A 21071-nucleotide genomic window follows, 5' to 3' on the forward strand; every position below is an offset into this window, starting at 1 on the left:
ATTCAAGGCCCACAATTCTCTGTCATGTAAACAAGGCTCGTGCCCTGTTTTTGTTTACGTAGGTTCAATATACAAGTAAAAAAAAATTTCAGCAAATTTGTCTATCTTCCTTTTCATTTTAAACATAAATAAACAGTTCCAAACGTTTAACACAATCATTTTAGGTCTAAAAATGGAATTTTCACTTTAACATTCAGATTGTAAATAAAAGCTTTGTTAACATAGCAAATAATTGTAAGCTCTGTAACTCGCTTATAACTCAACGGATGATACTCAAATTTTAGTTGCCTATAAAAATGCCTTACTGAAGCATTATTATATACTTTAAAATCAGACAAATTTTTAATCAATCATCCTAACAATCGGTTGATCAAGTTATAATAGAAATTTACTACTCATGTAGAACCAGGATGGTTAATCTTTTATTTTTTCTCATGGAAACTAAACCTTTTAATCGCTTATTAATGGGCATATCCAGTTTGAAATCGTTTAATATAATTCATTATTGTAAAAATTACCCACCCATCCACCCACTTTTTACAACAGTAACTGATTTAAATACAGGCATGTAGAGAGACTACATATAAACATGAATATTCCCACTGTAGATATGATTTTGAATGTATAGTGTATTCTTGGGACAGCATTTCTGCTGTTGATTATTATGCTTTTTGATTTCTGATTCATCTGCATATTTGCCATTTACGTGTGCTTTTCCATTAACATGTATTTGCGATTTAGGAAGCCAAAACCCCCTATTTACATGGGTCGGCAACCTTGGTTACATATGTAAGCAGTTAATAATTGTTAGTTGCTGAAACTTTTCATTTACATGTATTGGCCATTTGGGTTGCCTTAATCACCCTATTTCCATGGGTCAGTGACCATGGTTACTAATGTAACCTCTTAATAATTGAAATTTTTGCTGTAATCTTAAGTTGTTGTGCAACGATTGCCATTATTCGCGAATAAACATTAAAATTATAGTTTTTTGGTTTTCACTAATTAGTGTAATTTATCTTTATCATAAAAAAGTTTAAGCTTAACATATTATTTCTCAACACGTTATTATATATCATGACTAATTAGTTAACCAACCAGTCTCCTGAAGGGCACATGTTTTTCGTCTTTTTTATATACATTTTTAATCGGTAGTTCACCGTGTATTTTTTCTAAATATTTTATCATTTTTGCGTGATTTTTGTCAGATTTAAAACGGATAGTGTTTCCTTTTTTGTTTTGTTATTGTAGGGAATTTTAAAAAAGAAAAAAGAAAAAAAGCATCATTCACTTTTATGCCAGAGAACAACGCTCAAGTTATGCTTAAGCACGTAACCTTAGTTTTAAAATATTGAGTTTACTGGTTCGGTTTTCTTAAATGCACAAAAAAACAAGGATGATTATCAACAAATCGTATTTTAATAACTCAAAATAAGATCATCAAAGCAAATCATAGACTACAGATTAGATAATTTTATAATACAAAACTGAAGAAGTGTATTTTGATGAATAAAATTTATATACTCTTCACAATCGGTTTAATTGTTGATTATTTTCTGAAGTTATTTAGAAGTTTGTTTTTGAAAACAGCATTAACTTATTTACCTTACATTTGCCCTACTGAATTTCCTATATTTTAATATAGGTCAAATAATCAGTTCCGCTCATTAAATCAAACATCAAGGAAAACCCAAACAAAAAAACGCAATCACGCATTTCTAAAAAAATGTCAAACGACAGTTCAATTAATTTTAAGAAGTCAAATCTTTTATTTTTACAAGCTACTTTGTTTAAAAAAGAACAATAATCACTGCAGTTATTGTATGTTTGATATTTGATTAAAAAAGATATGATAAAATTTATAAGTAAAACAAATGCAGGATTTCAAAAACGTTTTTGATTTCGTTAAAAAAGTTGTTTACTTATTGAAAATAAAAATAAACTAATTATTCATCCTGTTTCATTTTGAATAACCCACACATATAATTTAGATTGAATGCAACTGGATTGACAAATGACAATATAAATAAAGCTATTTTTCTAAATTTGTTTTGTCACTAAAATTAACCATTGGGGAGAAAGCTTTGCTGTAGGCTTAAAGTCTTGAGTTTTATGGATGGACTTTTTTGGTTAATTTTAAGTATGACCTTCAGAGCATGATACGCAGCTGTGACAATGTTTTTCATTAATGCAAATTTATACAACACAATGAAGTTAGGAAAAACCGCTATAATTGAGTACTGTATTAAATCAATCATCGATTTGAGGTTAGAGGACGCGTTCAGCGAATTGTTTGCGGATATCGTTACGATCAAAAAAGGGGTTTACCAACACGTGGAATGTATTTGAATGTAAATGTCGTTTTTCGTGATGCTATATATATTTTCCATTGTCTTTGGGTTTTCTATAAAATAATTCAAAATATATATTGGAACTATAAAACCAATTACAAATTGGTTACATCTGAACGCCCCATCCGTTATTTCATAAACATAATAATCCGATATAATAGTTATAAAGTGTTTAATCTGCAAAATCAATCCAAAGGTTGTCAACTTATTCAAAAATAAAAGCTGATGTATGAGAAATAAGAATAAAACAGTTTGGTTTGAAATATATATCCAAAGCCGAAATTTATAAGGTATAGAACATTTACACCAGCCTGTTTCCTAAAACCATCGTTAATTTGCCAACGCAAGTGGTTCAGAATATTTTGGAAAATATTCAAGGCTAAATACGTTCATATTATGGAGAGATGTTACAATAAGAATTTTCTATTATTCTAACTTATTTGATTTATATTTTATGGAAGATAATTTTTTGTCATGTCAATTAATTTACAAACGTCTTTCGCATAATATTATGCTTTTAAAGAATACCACTATTCTTTTGGTCGTTCAAATAATCTGCTTTGGTAAAAACAAACAAAAATTGTTAATCATTTTGTATTTACCCATGCTACATGTTTATCAAAAGATTTCCTGTTTTACACGTCATCACCAATTGCAGCGACTATACATATAAAAACGCCTACCAGTGAAAAGCTAGATTAACGAGCATGACACATCAACAGAATAGATTATATTTTTAAGGCTTTCAAAGATTTGCTTGATAAATGGATGTTGGGTGGTCAAAAAATAAAATGATAAATACATGTAGTTTTAAGAACTGTACTTAATCAAATATCAGATATGCTTGTTTTAATGATAAACATTATAGGCATTTGAAAATTAGGGACTTTCTAGTCTGTGATCATTTTACTAATTTTATTAGATTTAAAAGATAATTTTATTTCTGAATTTCTAGTTCCATTTTTACCTAACGTTTGCTTATTTCCTTATAATTTTTGTTAATTAGTTATTTATATGTAGAATATAATAATAGAAATCAAAATTATCTTTTTGTTCTTTTTATAGAACATGTACTTAAAGGGGCATGGTCACGATTTTGGTCAAAAATGATTTTTCCGATTTTAATATTTACAATGCTTCAGAAAGTCATTTTTAATAGGCAACCGAAATTTGAGTGTCATTTGTTGAGTTATAATCGAGTTACAGAGCTTGAAATTCTTCGCTATGTAAACAATGCGTTTGTCTATATTTTGAACGTTGAAGTAAAAATTTCAGTTTTAAATCTAAATTTATTGTGTTAAACTTTGGAAACTGTTTATCTATGCTTAAGATTATGAATAATTTAACTGTTATTTTCAATGCAGCTTCATTAATTTTATCCAAAATCGTTTTGGGGCGATTCTTTTTGGTACATTACGGGTATATTGGAGGCATTTTAACTGTGGCGATGGTCCGTCCCGATACACGGTTAGATTATTCTAACTAATCAGAGTGTAGTGAAATTAATAGCATTATTGAAGGCTTAAAGTTTGGTTATGTAAATGTCAACAATACGGTGTGTTGATGTATCTATTTCGTAAATGTCCGATATAATACCGGTAATATGCAATGTCAACCCGTGCACGCACGGGTCAAAGTCTAGTCTTGCTTATAATTCTACGAGTGACTCTCAAATTTTATTTGATCATTAGAAATGCATTTTTAAAGCGTTGTAAATAATAAAAACATACAAACAGAATTTGACCAATATCGTGACCATGCCCCTTTAATAGTATGAAAATATGAAATTCTAAACAGTATTAACAAATTATAATCTGTTCTTTATTTAACAATTCTAGAATTAACTAAGTATTTTCTTAAATTCCCTCTACTGTAGAATTATCAAATGCTGCAGACTCACATCTATTGAAAATATCTATTTAACAAAGTATTTTATCTATAATCACTCTGTTACACAGACATCTGACAGTTGTACATGTACAGAGTACAGTGTATTTTGAAATGCCCTATTTATCAAAATGTTACAAATATGGCTTAATAAGCCAGTCATGAGTCTAAATTAATGTAAGCAACTCAACAATTCGGCGTATTAATCAGAAGTGACATTATCATTGTTTGATAGGTGATGCCAATTTAACGGTTTTACATCTAAAAATAATCTTCAAAACATCCTAAATATATTGTCATTCAGTGACGATTTTCGTTAAAGGAAACTTTACTTAATGATTTTGAAAACTGTATCCTCTCATTACCCATGTCACAAAATCTAATTTTACGCAATTTTTTTTTAATTCTTTGGAGTTTGTCGTTTTTTGTGTTAAGATTTGAATATTGATGAGATATGGCTTCCTTTTTTTATTTATTGCTCATTTGCTATCATTAAGCATGCTTGGTATAGATAATGTCTTATTGTCTTTACATCAAATTATTTATTTACGTGCGTGATTTCTGTTTCATTATTGAATAATAGATAATACAACTAGAAATTGTGCCTAGAACGCGTTTTAAAGTATCCATTTGATAACCTTATGGTCAATTTTATTCGAGCAAAAAAGTTGCCTTTAATTTGAACAGGTTTTTATAAAAGCTTATGGTGTAGTAATCCTAACTCAAATGTTAGAGTATTAAAAAACAAAGTTATCAATAGGAATAAAAGACACAAAGAAAACTTCAAGAATATTTAGGAACCATTTTGGAGTAAAATTTCATGTTTATATGCAACTAAGAATTATTTTAACGAATTAGAATCTAATGGCTTCTATTTTATGATTTTTATTTCTATACTGCAGATTCTTAATTAAACGCGAGGAATTAATATCTGCGTAAAATCGCGAGAAGCACATCTCGTGAATTTTAAAATCTGGCTTTTATTTTTTGGATATATGTTTATTGAAGAAACTATGATAAAAATGCGGCATTCGCGATTTTTTGTTCTCGCCATTTGATGGAAAACGGTTGAATCGCGGAATTAAGTACTCGCGTAAAATAAGGAATTTACAGTTTGTAAAAAAACCTAGAATAAATTAATGTCATTCCCATTGTTAATCAACACAAGGTTTTAAGAGTCATTGCTCATGATACTCAAGCATTTCACTTTTACTTTTTAAGGTAGTCCATCCATAACCGAGGTGAATTTATTTTTTGCACTTGAAACTTTTTCAAAAAGTTGTCTGCCCTTCATAAAAATTAGAAAAAAAAACTTCATTTTCTCAAAACATGTAAGGAAAGTTTCGACTTTCTGAACATTTTCAAAGAACAGAAAAGATTCTTTGAAAATTTATTTGTACTTTTGTAGCTTTTCACCGAGAGATTTGTAAGAAAATAATATGCATTAAAAAGATATGTTTAAAAATATGTACTTTACCCATAGACTTGATTGTGAACTTCAAAATAAGATAAATTTGATACTATTGGATTTTTAAAAAAAAATTCAAAATTGAATCTTCATCATTTAATAAATGTTTAAAAATAAATTTAGATTTAGTAATCAAAGTTATATTATTTCAATATTTGATATGAAAGATGATAGTTACAGATGAAATACTTTAAAATTGTTTTTTTTTAAATTCAGAGACTTAACTGATTTAAAATTTGAATCTGAAAATCAGTGTCGTTAGATGTTTTATATATGTAAAAAGTGTTTGCATCAAAATAGTAACATGTATTCTGTTTCTATTTTGATAAGGCCTTTTTAATTTTACAAATACAAACTAAAATATTAGAGTTCTAGAAAAAATGCAAATCATTCCATTGATTTAATTATTCATTTTACAAATTTTTACGCCCAATCATTTATAATGATATGGTTAAAATAGACAATTGCAAGATTTAAAAATCTGATTTCATTTAAACAAAGGTGTTACTTATCTTAAATAATGATGAACTATCTAAATCATTTTTTTTATCTCATTTTAAATTCAAATTAATCAACTATACAATTATAATGATTTATTACATCTGAGTTGTCAAAATACAAAATAACACAACTTTCTTCTATCATTTACAATCAAAATCAAATTTTGCATAACAAGAAAAGTCCTGGTGCGTGTGTCTCGATTTCTTTTTATTAGCGGCGTTTATATGTCTATAATTGGATTTTACCTTTTGAGCAATTTTGACGAATAAAAGCTTTCTTCCGTATATGTAAATATTTGACAGACTATCAGGTTAGGAAACCCCAAATTCAACATGTACCATCTTAGATCAATCATAATTGGAAAATTTGAAGGATGTTTGTTGATAATTTGATCTAGAGAGTAAAATACATAATGATGCTGTACTTGGTGGACAAATTCTGAGTTGTTTATTACCTATTACAGATTTGGAATTCTGATAAATTATAAGACAGTCAATTTAAAATGAGAAAATAATAATTAAAAATTTGGGAAAAATTGATGATTTTTTATAATCAGAGTTACACTAATTCAATGTCTGATTAAAACTGAGTTAAGATGTTTTAAATGATTAACCTAGTCAAGTAATGTACTTTTACTATTTGCAACATTTTATATTTAACTCTTTAAGATAATAAAGGTTTTATCTGCAAAACCGAATAGAAAAGTTTGAGAAAAAATTTGAAAGTCACTTTAGTTGTAAAAAAAAAATACTCAATGTATTCATTATGTTTTTTCCCCAGATATATCTTAATCAAAAAATAAAACGTCGTGTATTTTAAATTATGAATACTAAGCATTTAAACACCGACTAATACTTTTCTACTCGAAAATGCCTTACTAGCAACATTTTCTTTAGATGAATAATTAGTAATGATAACTAAAATTTCACAACCACTTTGAACAATGGAATTAGAATTAAGAGAAAAAATCGATAAAAAGGGTGTAGGGTACCACTTTAAGATGATTTGATTGATACATAAATTTAATTCATGTCATCAATTAATTTTGCAATTTGATCAAAATAATCACTTTAACAAACTGAATTTACAAAACGAGTTCTCGTTTCAAGTAAAAGTGCCAAGACGTATTTCCTGTCAAGTTTTCATGAACCACATTATTTTTCCTAATCATGTTTCATTTTAAATCAATCAATCCATCAATCAGAATTGTATGATTTAAAACATCTAAATAAATCAAATTGCAAATTAATGCTTTATTTAGATTTGATTAACACTCAAATTTAACACAACATATACTAACATGAGGTTTACATCTTGACCTTTTATATATTGACAGTTAGTAGTTTTTATATTATTATTTATTATTTATATAACGACAAGATAATCTCAAAATTTCTTTTAAAAATGGTAATTCACGTAAGTCATAGTGAGTATTAGAAAGTCCAACATAAAATAAATCCATAACTTTTATTGTTGAAGGAATTCAGTGTTATTGTTCGAAAATTGAAAATCATCAAATTTAAATTACAAGCGCCTTATTTTAGAAAATTTATTCCTCATACATAAGTACATGTAATGTGTTTGAAAAATTGTAACCCTTTTTATTGTTTCCTTTTTTCATTATTTTTGTGACTGATACAACTGTCAGTTCCCTATTATGAAGCCAACAATGTTTTTTTTTAAAACGAAAGGGTATTTTGATATCAAAAGATTTCCCAATAACTGACAGTGTCGTTATAAGCCTTAAAACATTTGTTCAACACATGTGAGTATTGTAAACTTCACATGCCAACGAATGCAATAAGAAAAAGTAAAAGTGATTTAATTCACTTGAAATTTATGTTAAACAAACAGATGACTAATCAAATAACTATTATGTCTTATAAAGATCTAGATATTCAAGGTTAAATATGTAAAAGAACGAAATCTCAGACCCTTTCAGACTACATCACATTAACACCTGCAATCCGGAGTCCAAAATCTATCGAAATTGCTCGGATTGATAAAACAGGAAATTTGGGGAACTTTGCAGGTACAATTTGTTTGTGATAGTACTCGAGTCTCGACTTAAACGTTTAACTGTAACTTGGTGCTTCTTTGATCAAGTGCTAGGATTGTCTGAAATAAAGACAACAATACTTAATTTAACATATCATGATCTTCTCAATAGCATCTTTTATAACCACCACTGTGTTCACTTGTCTTTTAGGTTGAAAAGCACATTTTTGTCGACAATTTTGTAGTTTATCGATACATCTTCAAACAGGCCATAGTCTTCTTGGTCTGGCCTGTACTAACCTCTATAAAACCCAGGGTAACTATTGATCAACGTATAATCACCCATCCTACATCAAGATACACTTTGATTTAAAAAATGCTTTCTAAAAATCGACTGGTAATAATCATCAAGTTTAGTTCGAAAGCCAGAGAAATATTTAAACACCTTGGTAAACAAATTAAATCAGCCATTTCTATTCGAAATTTTGAATGTCATACAGGCATACCTTATAGCAGTGTGACCACAATACTACGGCAATAAAGCGTCGCTGTTGTAAGTATACTTGATTCGTCTCGAATCTCTTGCTTTTCAAAGACGTTCCAGTGATCAATACCATCTAATTTTTAGTCTAAGAAAAAGATAGATAGATAGATAGATAGATAGATAGATAGATAGATAGATAGATAGATAGATAGATATATATATATATATATATATATATATATATATATATATATATATATATTCAAACTCATGAAATAAACTTGTCAAATCATTTTTATAAGATTAAGTTACTTTTCTTTTTCAATAAATTCACGTTAACTTTCCAGTTTTCTTAGATAGCGTGGCTTTTTGCATGTGAACGATTTAAGAAACTTTTTTACTTCGAATATGAAGTAGGGTATGTGATGAATTGTTGCGAATGTAAAACATCGAAACGTGTTTGTTCAGCACGTGTAACGTGCAAATTACCTGGCGTTATTCCTGCAGCGCTTTACATGATTGACATCCAATCTTCTACATGAATCATTCAAAATAAAAAAAAAATAAAAAGAGGTTTATATTTAAATTCTTATCTTTCAAATAAAAAGAGTAAAAGCAAAATTTTCCATTGCATTTTTAGGGGTCCTGAAAATAATTCACTGTGAGAAGTCCGGAGATGAAATTATAAAATGCGTCATTTTATCAAACCAATCTAATTTATGTCAAAATACATTGTATACAAATGATATACCTATACGAAGGTTGTCATTTCAAGTGATCAGATACTAGATTTTTTAATTACTGTGCTAAAAACTTTACATACATTAAAAAATCAAATATTTGGTTATTGGGTTATTCATAGAAGCATTTATGACATTTTCAATGTGTTTGACACAAGTATTATTTGCCATGAATTATACCGAAATCAGCCTGCACAATAAACAACACATTTTAGGATGAAAAAATACCTTGGATTTAACATTAAACTCTTAATCTTTTGAAAACTGTAAGCAATATATTTTAAGCATTCAGGTTTTTACTATTCTTTTAGGAATAACATTTGTCTCTGGATATTAGATTTAACAGAAGTTTAAATTTTCAGTCAGAGAGACTATCCGATTCTTATCCGATTTATATTTTAAGAGTAGCCCGATTCCATTAAACCTAAAATGACATTGAGCGTAGACCGTCCTTAACTTTAAAATATTAATATAAAGGTGAGAAAATATACTTTTTGGCTGATTTTATCAGCAGTAAAAATGATAACAGTGTCATTAAAAATTACCGCTGTCTTAAGACCTTTTGTTATGTTGCCGATAGCTCCATCCATTGTAGTTACCATACCTGATGATGGAATACATGGTCGAATATAGTAAAGATTTTTTAACTCAAAAAGTGTGTATTAAGAGTGAATAATATTCTTCTCAATAAATGCAAGACAATGAAAATTACATCATAAGAACTAGTGCATAACTTCGTGAAAACATAGCAATAAAAATGTTCGAATCAAATGTAATAAATTTTGAAATCATAATCTTTGCTTTCAATATTCGTGTTCTCAGGCATTAATTTTCATGGATTTTGTAAAATGCTATTGCAGTTTCGAAAATACGTTCAGTAGACAATGTTTCTAAATTCATAGGTGCCGTATTTCCTGTTTATATGCATTTCCTATGCATTTGATTTTGTAGATCCGCTAAAGTACGAACTTTGCCGGAAAAAAAATGAAAGTACGAAGTCCATTATTACTAATGCAATGTACATGTAGGTAGAACAGGCGAAATTTGGTATGTACGTTAGACTAAATGTCACTATACTTTTGAGGGACATGCGAAATGCATTCATGAAAATAATACTAATTTGAAAACTCTTAAAAGTACAGTAAATAGTTAAGTGATGGATTGCTACAGAATACCAAAGATCAATCAAATTTGCGTGATGTGCATGTACGTTTACGCACTGTTGACTCACCTGGACGATTTAAGACTCATCAGAAGGGGTGCGTGCACAGATTTGAAAGGTAAGTGCATGTACATGGAACCATGCTCTTTCCTTTTGGAATTGCTTTCCGAAAATACAAAAAACTGATGTAGAAAATAAGTGCAAAAACTTACTTGTAAATTGGTACAGTGGTGTTAGATTGATACAACATGATGTTCATTAACGTGACTGAGAGTAACTGATAGTTGAGAAGTCGTCTTCACCGTTATTAAATTCCATTTTGACTTGCTCGCAAAACAGTGGGTGCCAACTCCATTTTAATTTACTTTTCCATTTGTAAAATGATTGCTGCCACCCCCCCCCCCCCACCCCCAATGCTACATGCCTGTTAAGATGTTAAGATAACATGTAACGTAGTTAATAGTGCTATGGTTTTATAGTATGCATTCGCGGTTTAACAATAATTGTTTTAAAAAGTAACTCAAGCAAACAACATACGTTACCATTCACATCATTTTTCACCTTATGGGGTATTACAGATTTTATTTTCAACTAAGAAATAAATATACTAGTCAACGAAGGAGAAGCAGAAGCTTGTGCGAGATATCATCTAGTTTATAATATTAAATCTCTGCGGTTTTTTTTTTAAATCACGGCGAATGTACATGTATGCATAAAAATCTAAGTATTTACAACATAAATTTAGTTTCAGATTATGTACATGTCCATGTATATCAAAATACAAATCTACAAATTGAATGAATTCTGCATCATCATCTAAAAAGCTTTTAAACATTAGCTTTCCGTAGTTTAAAGTTATGAAATTATGAAACCGTTGCGTTTATATCTTTAACATGACACGAAACCGACTGAGCTGATACTACATCGAAGTTATTTGACACAGTTTGCAAAATCAATCGGGAAACCTTTAGTCATCATCATATCGGACAAATCAGTTACATGTTTGATAACTCATGCATGTATGGGAAAGTTTGTACAATCTTTTGATACGCCGGGGCTCCGTCCCTTATGAAAATAAAATATGCAATATGTTCGATACATATCTCGCGTGATTACATGTATATCACCATTTCTTATCCATAGGTCAATAGTTAATATTTCTTTTTTCTCTTTTTTGAATAATTATATATTTATTAAAATATAAAACGTAGTGTATCTTAAGATATTTATCATCAATGCAGCGAGATTTCTACCGAAACGTGTCTTCTTTGCAGTCATAATTTTTTTTTTTAAACCCTCCCAAAACATTAATAATAATTAATAATTTGAAACCACTTTGGACAATAGAATTAGATTTTGTAGAAGTCCGTATTTGGTCTGTTGCATAATTTTGTATTTTCCTTTGGATTTCTGATTTAGAATACTGTAATCCATCGCCACAATTTAATTTATAGGAGAAACCCGATCATAAAAGGTGTAGCGTTACTATTTCAAAGGAACGTCATGTAACATATATAAATCTTGTTTACTCGTCATCGATTTAATTTTGCGTATCGATCGAAAGAATCATAGAATTATATTGAATTTCATGAAACGACAAGATTTTATTTTATAAAACATGCAAGTGCAAGGGCGTTTTTTCTGTCAAGTCACCACATTTTTCCCCTTATCGCGTTTTACTTTAAATGAATCAATCAGAAGTTTGGATTTAAAACATTTAAAAATTTATGTAAATTTGATTAACAATCAAAATTAAACAGAGCAAAACAAATATGAGCTTTTTTCTTGATTTTTATCAATTGACGTCAATTGGTTTTTTATTTTTATAAATAATCTATGTAGGACGGGAAGATATTCTTAAGACTTCTTTTATAAATGCACGAAAGGACTATGTGCGGTATTATGCATTTTTTGCCCCCAAAAATCAAAGTTTTAGAAAGAGCTTAAAAAATAAGGTGAAAGATAGTTAAAATCATATTGGAAATAAAGGTGTAAAAGGTTATCACCACAGTGACGTCATAATGGAAAAATGACGTCATGAAGGTTGCATTATTTTGATAAATTGATGTTTTGTGGCAAAATATGGGTGTTTTCCGATGGTTTTTCGACTGGAAAACATCGAGCGCAGGCTTGCTCACGTACCATTTTTTAGTATAATTTGTATAACTATCTGAAGAAAAACATATATTAAAATCGCACTTGAGCAGACCTGCGCTCTATACTTCCGAATGCAAAATATAGAGCAAAAATGAGCATATTTTCATTTGTTTGCAAATTTGCGGGAATTAGGTCATTTAGGAGACGTCATAGATACACAGCCAATGAGCAATGATGATTAAAATCGACATTAAAGTTATAGGCATCTTCTATACAATGATTTGTGAAGATTTTATTTTTATACGATACTATTTAAAATTGGTTGAAATCGGGGGCAGATATTTGACCATACCGCACATAATTCTTTCAACGTAATAATGGATTATATTGACGTATTTGATTTTTAGAGAAAATTGGATACCATTAAAATTAAATTACAAGTTCTATTTCTGAAGAAAAAAATCCCATGTGTACATGAATATAAGAATTATGTGCCAAAAGTGTAAGCCTTTATGTTGGACAGGTTTTTTTGTTGAGAGATATAATTTCATTAATGATGTCAATTTTTTTTTTCGAAAACGAAAGTTTTCTCTGGGGTCAAATGGTTATACATAAATCACGACTGCCAGTGACTAAATAAATTCAAACACATTTATTCAATACATGCGTGCTACCTACAAATGTATTAAGAAAACGTAACAGTTAATGACATTCTACTTTACTTTATAAAAACAGATATATGATCAATCAAATAATCCTTATGTCATGTAAAACTCTAGATATTCAAGATGAATAGGTAAAAGAACGAAACCACAGACGCTTTCAGACTACATCACATTAACACCAGCCTGGTGTCCAAAATCCACCGTAATTTGTTGGGGCAGACGATGCCGAATTTTTGGGAAAATTTGCAGGAACAATTTGTTTGTGATAGTACTCGAGTCTCGACTTCAATTTCTTAACTATATCTGGGTGCTTCTTGGATAAATCGACATGTTCATTAGGATCGTCTAAAATGAAACAAAAATATGTTATTTTAACAAATCATGAACTACTCCATAAATATCATGAGCACCGACGATTTAACTTACCCTTAAGGTTGAAAAGCATAACTTTGTCGAAAAATTGGCGCGTGTAGTTTGTCGATACATCTTCATACAGGCCATAGTCTACTTGGTCTGGCTTGTACCAACCTTGGTAAAACCCAGGAAAACCATCGACCAACTTGTAGTCACCCATCCTAAATCAAGATGCACTCACATAAAAATATTGGTTTCACAAAAACTGACCTTATAATTCAGCAAGTTTGCCTGTCAAAAGCAGAGTTTTAAAAACTTTGTGTACAAAACGTCAAAAAAATCAAATTTATTCTATCAAAATAGTTTAGTGTCTTTATACAATGTACATGCTGAATCGGGTATACCTAATGGCAGCGTGACCACAGATCTCCGGCCTTAAATCGTCGATGTTGTAGATAAACTCGGTTCGTTTTGATTCCCCTGCTGTTCGTAGACTATCCCACTGATCGATGCCATCCAATGTCGGGTCTTCATAAAAATATACATATTTTTACTCATAAAATTGGTTTATTATATAATTGTATTTTAAGTTGTCTATCTTTTTTAAAGTAAGTGCACGTTTAATTTCCACCACATTCTAATATACAATGTAGAGTTTGTGTGCATATAAACTACACGTATATAAGAAACGTTATACTTTGATTAAGTAATTAGGTTTGTGATGAATTGTGATGAAAAATCAAAACGTGTTCTTTTCAACACGTGTGACATCCGATTTACCTGGTGTTCCTCCTGCAGCGCGAAGCACTGTTGGCATCCAATCCACTGCATGAATCATTCTATATTGCAAAATTTAAAATAGAGGTTAATTCTTAACGTCCCATGATGGCATTGTTAACGTATAAAGATAATGCATATCTTTTGATCGTATTATAAGCATTCCTGAAGTATTAGCTAGGAAAGGTCCATAATATGAAATTTTGTAATTCTCGAACATTTCCGACAAGAATTTCGAGAAAACCCCATATGAATCATGTTGTGTAATATTAAAAGATAGAATTAATTCCATCAAACTATGTATCAGTAATCGAAATATTTCTAAAAATTGTACACATGTCTGAATCCAAGCAATATTGAACTCTAGTCTCGTTCAACCAGATGCTCGGCTGTCTCCGTTAATCTCCGACTACCAAGAGAGACTTACTGTTTGTCGGAGATTTACGGATACAGCCGAGTGTCTGGTTGAACGAGACTAAATTGAACTCTGGTGTAGGAATACATACGACTACAAAATATATCTAAATTGTTCTTACTATTTAAAATCTGATTATTTTCAAGGTATTTATAAATACGTTTCCTTTAAAATTAATGGATCAGCATACAGTACACAGAATTTATCTAATATTTTCAAGATCTAAGTCTTGTCAGCGGCGATGATTTGTGCTTAGGTCCAAACACTGTTTCACTTTCGGTTTGCCAGAGTAACTGCATATGAGAGTTGATTAAAATCAACTCCCAAAAATTGAAATGACTTTGAGCGCTTACCGTCTTGATATCCTATTATATACAAGTTGGTGCAAACAAAAAAGATTTATAAATTAAAGTTTTCAAAACATACGGTTTACATATGTTAATATTTTGTGGAAATATCTATAGTTATACAGTATATAAATTTATCTTAGAGCCAAATAACCTACCCTGGATATACATAGTTAGACTTTTGAATTCCTGCCCCGGACACAAAGGCAGTTGCTCTAGTTCCTCCTTCAAATACCGTGGCCTTTCCACCCCTCAAAGGGTAATTATTTCCAGCGAAGGTAATCCAACCGCCATTCTGAAAATACCCGACGATTGATTTAGATTTTTTTTTGTTCGATATGTATGAATGGTGAATATGAAAGCAAGCCAACAACTATGTTCTTTGAAACTGTAGGTATTGACAAACGTCTTATAAAACTACAGATACGGTAAATCTATTGCATTTTTAACAATTGTAAAATTTTCATTTAGATTTATGGAGAAGTATATTTACTTTGTAAAGAACTCACATCAGCAGTAAAAATGATGAGAGTGTCGTTGAACATTCCCTTTGTCTTTAGAGCTTTTGTAATGTTGCCGATAGCTTCATCCATTGCAGTTACCATACCTGATGATAGAAGAAACCGTCAAATTATAAGAGAAGTCAGGGGATGTCAAAAAATATGTGATTGTATAATAAGTATAATAATTTTCCAAATATTTTGTAGGAAGAGAAGAAATAACATTTTTAGAACTTATGGATAACCCCTTGAAACCCCCAAAGTCTGTTTAAAATAAAATCTATCAAATTGCTCTGAAATTATAATCATTAGTTATATTCATATTCGTAAGCATGAATTTTCGTGAATTTTGTAAATTGCACAGGTTTGAAATATGTTAACTAGTAGACAATGGTTCTAAATCTGCATTTTTTTAAACACGTCTTAGTCATATTCGGATCATAATTGATGCATTATTACAAAGAAAAATCTGAGGGTGTCTGACGCATAATAAAATCCCCCTTAACAAATTTGTATCATGTTTCTAATTTCGATAGGCATTAGATTTTGTTGATCCGCTCAAGAACGGAGTTTATGAAATAAACAGATGCAACTACAAAGTAGATAGTTACCCAGGTAGGTCCGACGGGATTCTGTATGTACCTTAGAGTACATGTCACTATACTTCTGAGGGACCTGCAAAAGGCATTCAATTCAGTTAAATAATGTTAATTTCAAAATTATAAATTATAATGATGGATGACATAGTTACGTGATGTGCATGTGCGTTTATGCACTGTTGACCTATCTGGACATTTATAGATTCACCTGAAGGGGTTCGTGCACTGATTGGAAAGGCAAGTACATGTACATGGGTTTGGACGCATCATGTTCCTTAATTATAGACTCTGCTCTCCGGGCATACAAAAACTGTTTGGCAAAAAAGATAAAAATTGACAGTGCTAAAGAACGAATATTTATGTATTCCTGATAATTAAACGGATATGGAAATTTAACTTTAAAGTTAGCTGGTGTTAAGACATCTTCGCTAGCCAAGGGTTTTCGGTCTACTTTGCTCCCCATAAACCCTTGGCGGATTTCATTACGAAAACTCAGTGACAAGCTCCGTTTTATGATTGGCTGCAGCTGCGAGTAGCTGATCCAATCGCAGTGCTTGTAAATATAAACTTTAAAAGAAAACACATGTGTGATCTTTGGTAAAATATTCGGTGCTTTTCTCGAGTTCAGTGCCTCTCCAACGATGGTCTAACCAGAACCTAAATATTTTACTGGGATTGAACCCAGTTCTACAAACTTGGCAAGGCTCGCGTGCTAGCATGAGAAGTAAACATGGCGAATGTAGAAGTTGCCTATCCCGTTATTATATACGTTCCTGCATATGGTTATTGCTTTTATAGGTTCAATGAGCTGTGTTTTCTTTAATTTCTTTTGTCTACAATATTCACGACAACGATACCTGGTTTTATGGCATGAAAGCTTTCATATAAATCGGCGACATTTCACTCCTTGGTACAGGTCCTTACAAAACACTAAGAATAAAACATCCCGTGCTTTCCCTAGGTTATTTCATCACTGTTAATTGCATCGTTAATTATGTTCCGATATTCGGTAGTCAACATATTTTCAAGTTGTATTAATGCCATGATGTGCATTTAAACCGTTGTTTGTATATATGCATGGGGCGCAACTCAAGTTGCTTGCTAGATGGCGCTACCACATCACCGAGTTTTCGTAATGAAATCCGCCAAGGGTCTATGGGGAGCAAAGTGGACCGAAAACCCTTGGCTAGCGAAGATGGTGTTAAGAATATTTTCATTATACAATGCACCAGATATTTGCTTTCTTTCATCTAGGAATATGCATAGAAAAATTTCGCGGCCCTTGGGTTGCGTATCTTTATTAACCCAACGGTACAAACAGCCTCGTAACATATATTTCTTTCATTTGGCATATGAAACAAAAACCAAATTGAATGTTATTTTTATACTGGATAAAATTATAATAATCTATTTTCTCATATGAAAATTCAGATATTGTTGCTGATGCAAAACTTATCGGTTATTAAAAAAGAGACATGTTGAAAGTGATTTTATTAAGTTGATGTTTTTGCTACTTTTACAATTTCTATGGACATTGTCTGTAACGAAAAATAAGTAAATTACTTACTGTGGAGTATTCACCTGTTGCATTTACAGGTGTTCTATTGTCTCTAAAGTCTTTACCCCCGGCTGTTAACAGAAAATAACTCATATTGAAACCTGTACACTTTTTAAAGTGTTCGTTCTTTCTATATAACTTATGAGCTTTTGAAAGTAACAGAAATACATGATTAAGTCTAAATTTCTAAAAACAATATCCTTTTTATTGGTTTGAAACCACATTATAGTTATTACCGACACTGAGAGTATAGTAGTCTTCCTGGCCATTGTAAAATCCAAAGAATGTGTCAAATCCTCGATATGTAGGGGTACACTCCCATTTACAAAATCCCAAGTGCCACCTGCAAACAAAAGTTACCAATCCCTATAGTATGTTACTACATCTGATTCATATTTCATTCATTCAATAAAAGAGAAAATGGATAAAAGAGTGCATATGTTCAGTAAAACTAGAGTTATTTCGTTATTGATATAAAAATTTGAAGCATTAGTTGTTTTCTTTCATTTTAGTTCAAATTCTGTTTACCAAATCTTCAGTATCGTTATCATAACCCAAATAAGTAAATTAGATTGCTACTTACTTTCCAATCGCATGAGTAGCATAACCAAGTTCCTTCAACTTCTGAGGTAAAAATGTATAGTTTAGAGGGGCACAAGCGGCTTGTTTTGGAAGAATCGCAAGATGCTGCAAATTAAAGTCATTCAAGTAGTTCCTTTTAATACATCATATATTTTAACTTGAAATAACTGAAAAAAAATAAATAACAGTTTTAATAAATAACGTTTAAAGTTATTCCTTTTATAGCAAATCTTTTTTAATGAAATTGATAAGTAAATAATTCAAATTATTACACCGAAAAACATTTAAAATAATATCCAATTTTCTTGCAAAACAAGACACAAATGATAATGTACACGGGTACATGTATATCCTTCTAATTATGTTTAGAATCGGTAACTCAAAAAAGTAGTGCCATTAAGCAAAATTGTTCGTATATTTACAAAGTGCATATAAATTTATTGGGACATTTAAAATCATTGTGCTTGCCATTCATCAGAAAAGAGCATTTTCAATTTTAAAAGCAAGTGTCAAAATTGAATTATCATTTAAAGGAAAAAATTGAAATTGTTTGGTGTACACCTTTCCCCAAACTGTGAATTTCCCTACTATTACTTTCATTTTCAGAGTTTTTAATTCAGGCGCATTTGCAGGAAAACAAATCTTACTTAAACACATCACGAAAATTTAAAAGGAGCGAGAAGATTTGATGTACATCCATTCAAGGTGTCCCTCGTTGCTGAACGAAAGTCAGGGTTGTAGCTATTAACCCTAATGTTAACATTACCGTCTTTGGAAAATGCATTAGTGGACTATACCCAGATGCTTTATTTTGATATTGTGTATTTGAAATCGATTTTGATATAAGAACGATATGTTACTTTCTACACTTTTTTCTGATAATAATGTGTATTTCATCCCCTCCCTGCAATTTATGATGCTAGTTCTGGTCAATTTAAGCTTGGCGTTAACAATATACATACCTGTAATCCAGATTTAAAGGCGTAATGACCGGTCATGAATGAATTCCTTGACCTAAAAAGCAAACGAACGTTGATAGACCTTTAAGTGAGCTATTTAAAATGAAATTGGTTTTTAAAATGTCTTCTTACTAATGATTTATTTGAGATGAAAGATAACACTGGCTTACGGTTTGTTTAATTACTGGTATTACAGGCACGTAGCATCGTTTTTGAAAGTGGGGGGGGGGCCACTCCTCATTTCCTTATCACTCCTCATTTCCTTATTTTCATATCAATTTTTTACATACTCGCAAAAAAGTGGGGGGGGGGGGGGGGGGCAACTCCATGATAATTCAATTTTTTATATGTAAATTTAAAAAAATTTGTTGCTGCGAGAAAAAGTCGGGGGGCCAGGCCCCCCCCCCCCCCCCCCCCCCCGATGCTACGTGCCTGTATTAGAAAGATTTGAACATTGCTAAATGCAAAATGAAGTTATATTTCTTATATTTATATATTTTAAAACTCACGGTGTGCAGACCGGCATTACGTAAGATGAATTCAGGACCATCCCACTGTGAGCTAATTTATCGATGTTTGGGGTGAGGACGTCTGGGTTGCGAAATCCAACATCGTTCCAACCTTAAAAAACATTCATTTAATTTGCAATCAATTTACTTTCATTTTTAAGTAGACAAACTTCATAACAATACTATATTTAAAATAGATTTTTGCATGCCGCCTAGCTCTGTATGCGCTGCAATATTATCAATCTTTTATACATCATGGTGCATTACCAATTTGATAATGAATTGATATGATGCTTAATTAGTAATTAGAATCTACATACCATAGTCGTCTGCCACGATGAAAAGAATATGTGGCGGTTTGGCCGAGACATACGGAAGAAAATGAATGAAGATGCTAAAGACGAATAATGAGCCCGATGTGTCCATTGTTGTACATGTATTAATATATCTCGTCTAAGAATACTTCTATACTGAGGTAACTGCAAGTCATGTGAATTGAACTAGGGGTTAAAAAATGGCACGCAGATGATTAAAGATCTGCTGAATGTTTATGGTTCACTAACTGGGACTGTTTGACGTAGTGTATGTAAATAAACAAACTGCGCATCTGGTATTTTGATGAATGACCTTTTTATCACGTTTCTGGAGAAACAAGAAAACTCGTGCTATACATTATGAAGATGTATTTATGTACTCGGATCAATAAAAGTATTTATAGTACAAAGGTCGATTTTCTATCTACCTGTTGAAGTAGATTTTTCTATTTGATTTGATCGTGATTTATCAAAGAACTGCGAACGCTTAAGCTCGTTTCCCGCCAAAATTTATATTTAAATATTTTGGAATTTCTGTCAGATATTCAAAAACAAAGTTATATACTGAAAAGTATAATTAATTCCTGATTGAATCATATTAAAATAAAATTTGTGGTCAAATTATTTCTTTAAAACGAAAGTGTTAATTATTACGGGGGACTAAAAAATTTCTTCATTGAAATCGGTCTCTATGAGCGAGGAAAATTTTAATTCTGTGCATAAAAATTAATCATCACAATTAACGTTAGATTTTAAAGTAAATTTTCATTTTAATTCATATTTTCTTATTATTTTTTTGAATTT

The 21071-nt window shown here is 30.7% G+C and overlaps 1 protein-coding gene and 1 long non-coding RNA gene across 2 annotated transcripts; both read right to left on the bottom strand.

Annotated features, from left to right (window-relative positions):
• Positions 1 to 7819: 7819 nt before the first annotated feature.
• Positions 7820 to 10038, bottom strand: LOC136276148 (uncharacterized). The gene is made up of 4 exons (XR_010714573.1): positions 9975 to 10038; positions 9179 to 9223; positions 8712 to 8834; positions 7820 to 8325 (listed from the first exon to the last, which is right to left on the bottom strand). It is a non-coding gene; the product is annotated as an uncharacterized lncRNA (long non-coding RNA).
• A 3287-nt stretch (positions 10039 to 13325) lies between these two features.
• On the bottom strand, positions 13326 to 20460 carry LOC105349073 (arylsulfatase B). Its single transcript, XM_011458743.4, has 14 exons — positions 20274 to 20460; positions 19954 to 20065; positions 19448 to 19499; positions 18487 to 18590; positions 18140 to 18246; positions 17913 to 17974; positions 16554 to 16655; positions 16358 to 16421; positions 15756 to 15853; positions 15405 to 15541; positions 14488 to 14546; positions 14112 to 14235; positions 13780 to 13928; positions 13326 to 13698 (listed from the first exon to the last, which is right to left on the bottom strand). The coding sequence occupies exons 1-14, from the start codon at positions 20377 to 20379 to the stop codon at positions 13526 to 13528; spliced, it is 1449 nt and encodes a 482-aa protein (XP_011457045.3). The 5' UTR covers positions 20380 to 20460; the 3' UTR covers positions 13326 to 13525.
• Positions 20461 to 21071: the final 611 nt, after the last annotated feature.

This window comes from Magallana gigas, chromosome 6 (assembly GCF_963853765.1).
Source record: "Magallana gigas chromosome 6, xbMagGiga1.1, whole genome shotgun sequence".
NCBI classification, from domain to species: domain Eukaryota; kingdom Metazoa; phylum Mollusca; class Bivalvia; order Ostreida; family Ostreidae; genus Magallana; species Magallana gigas.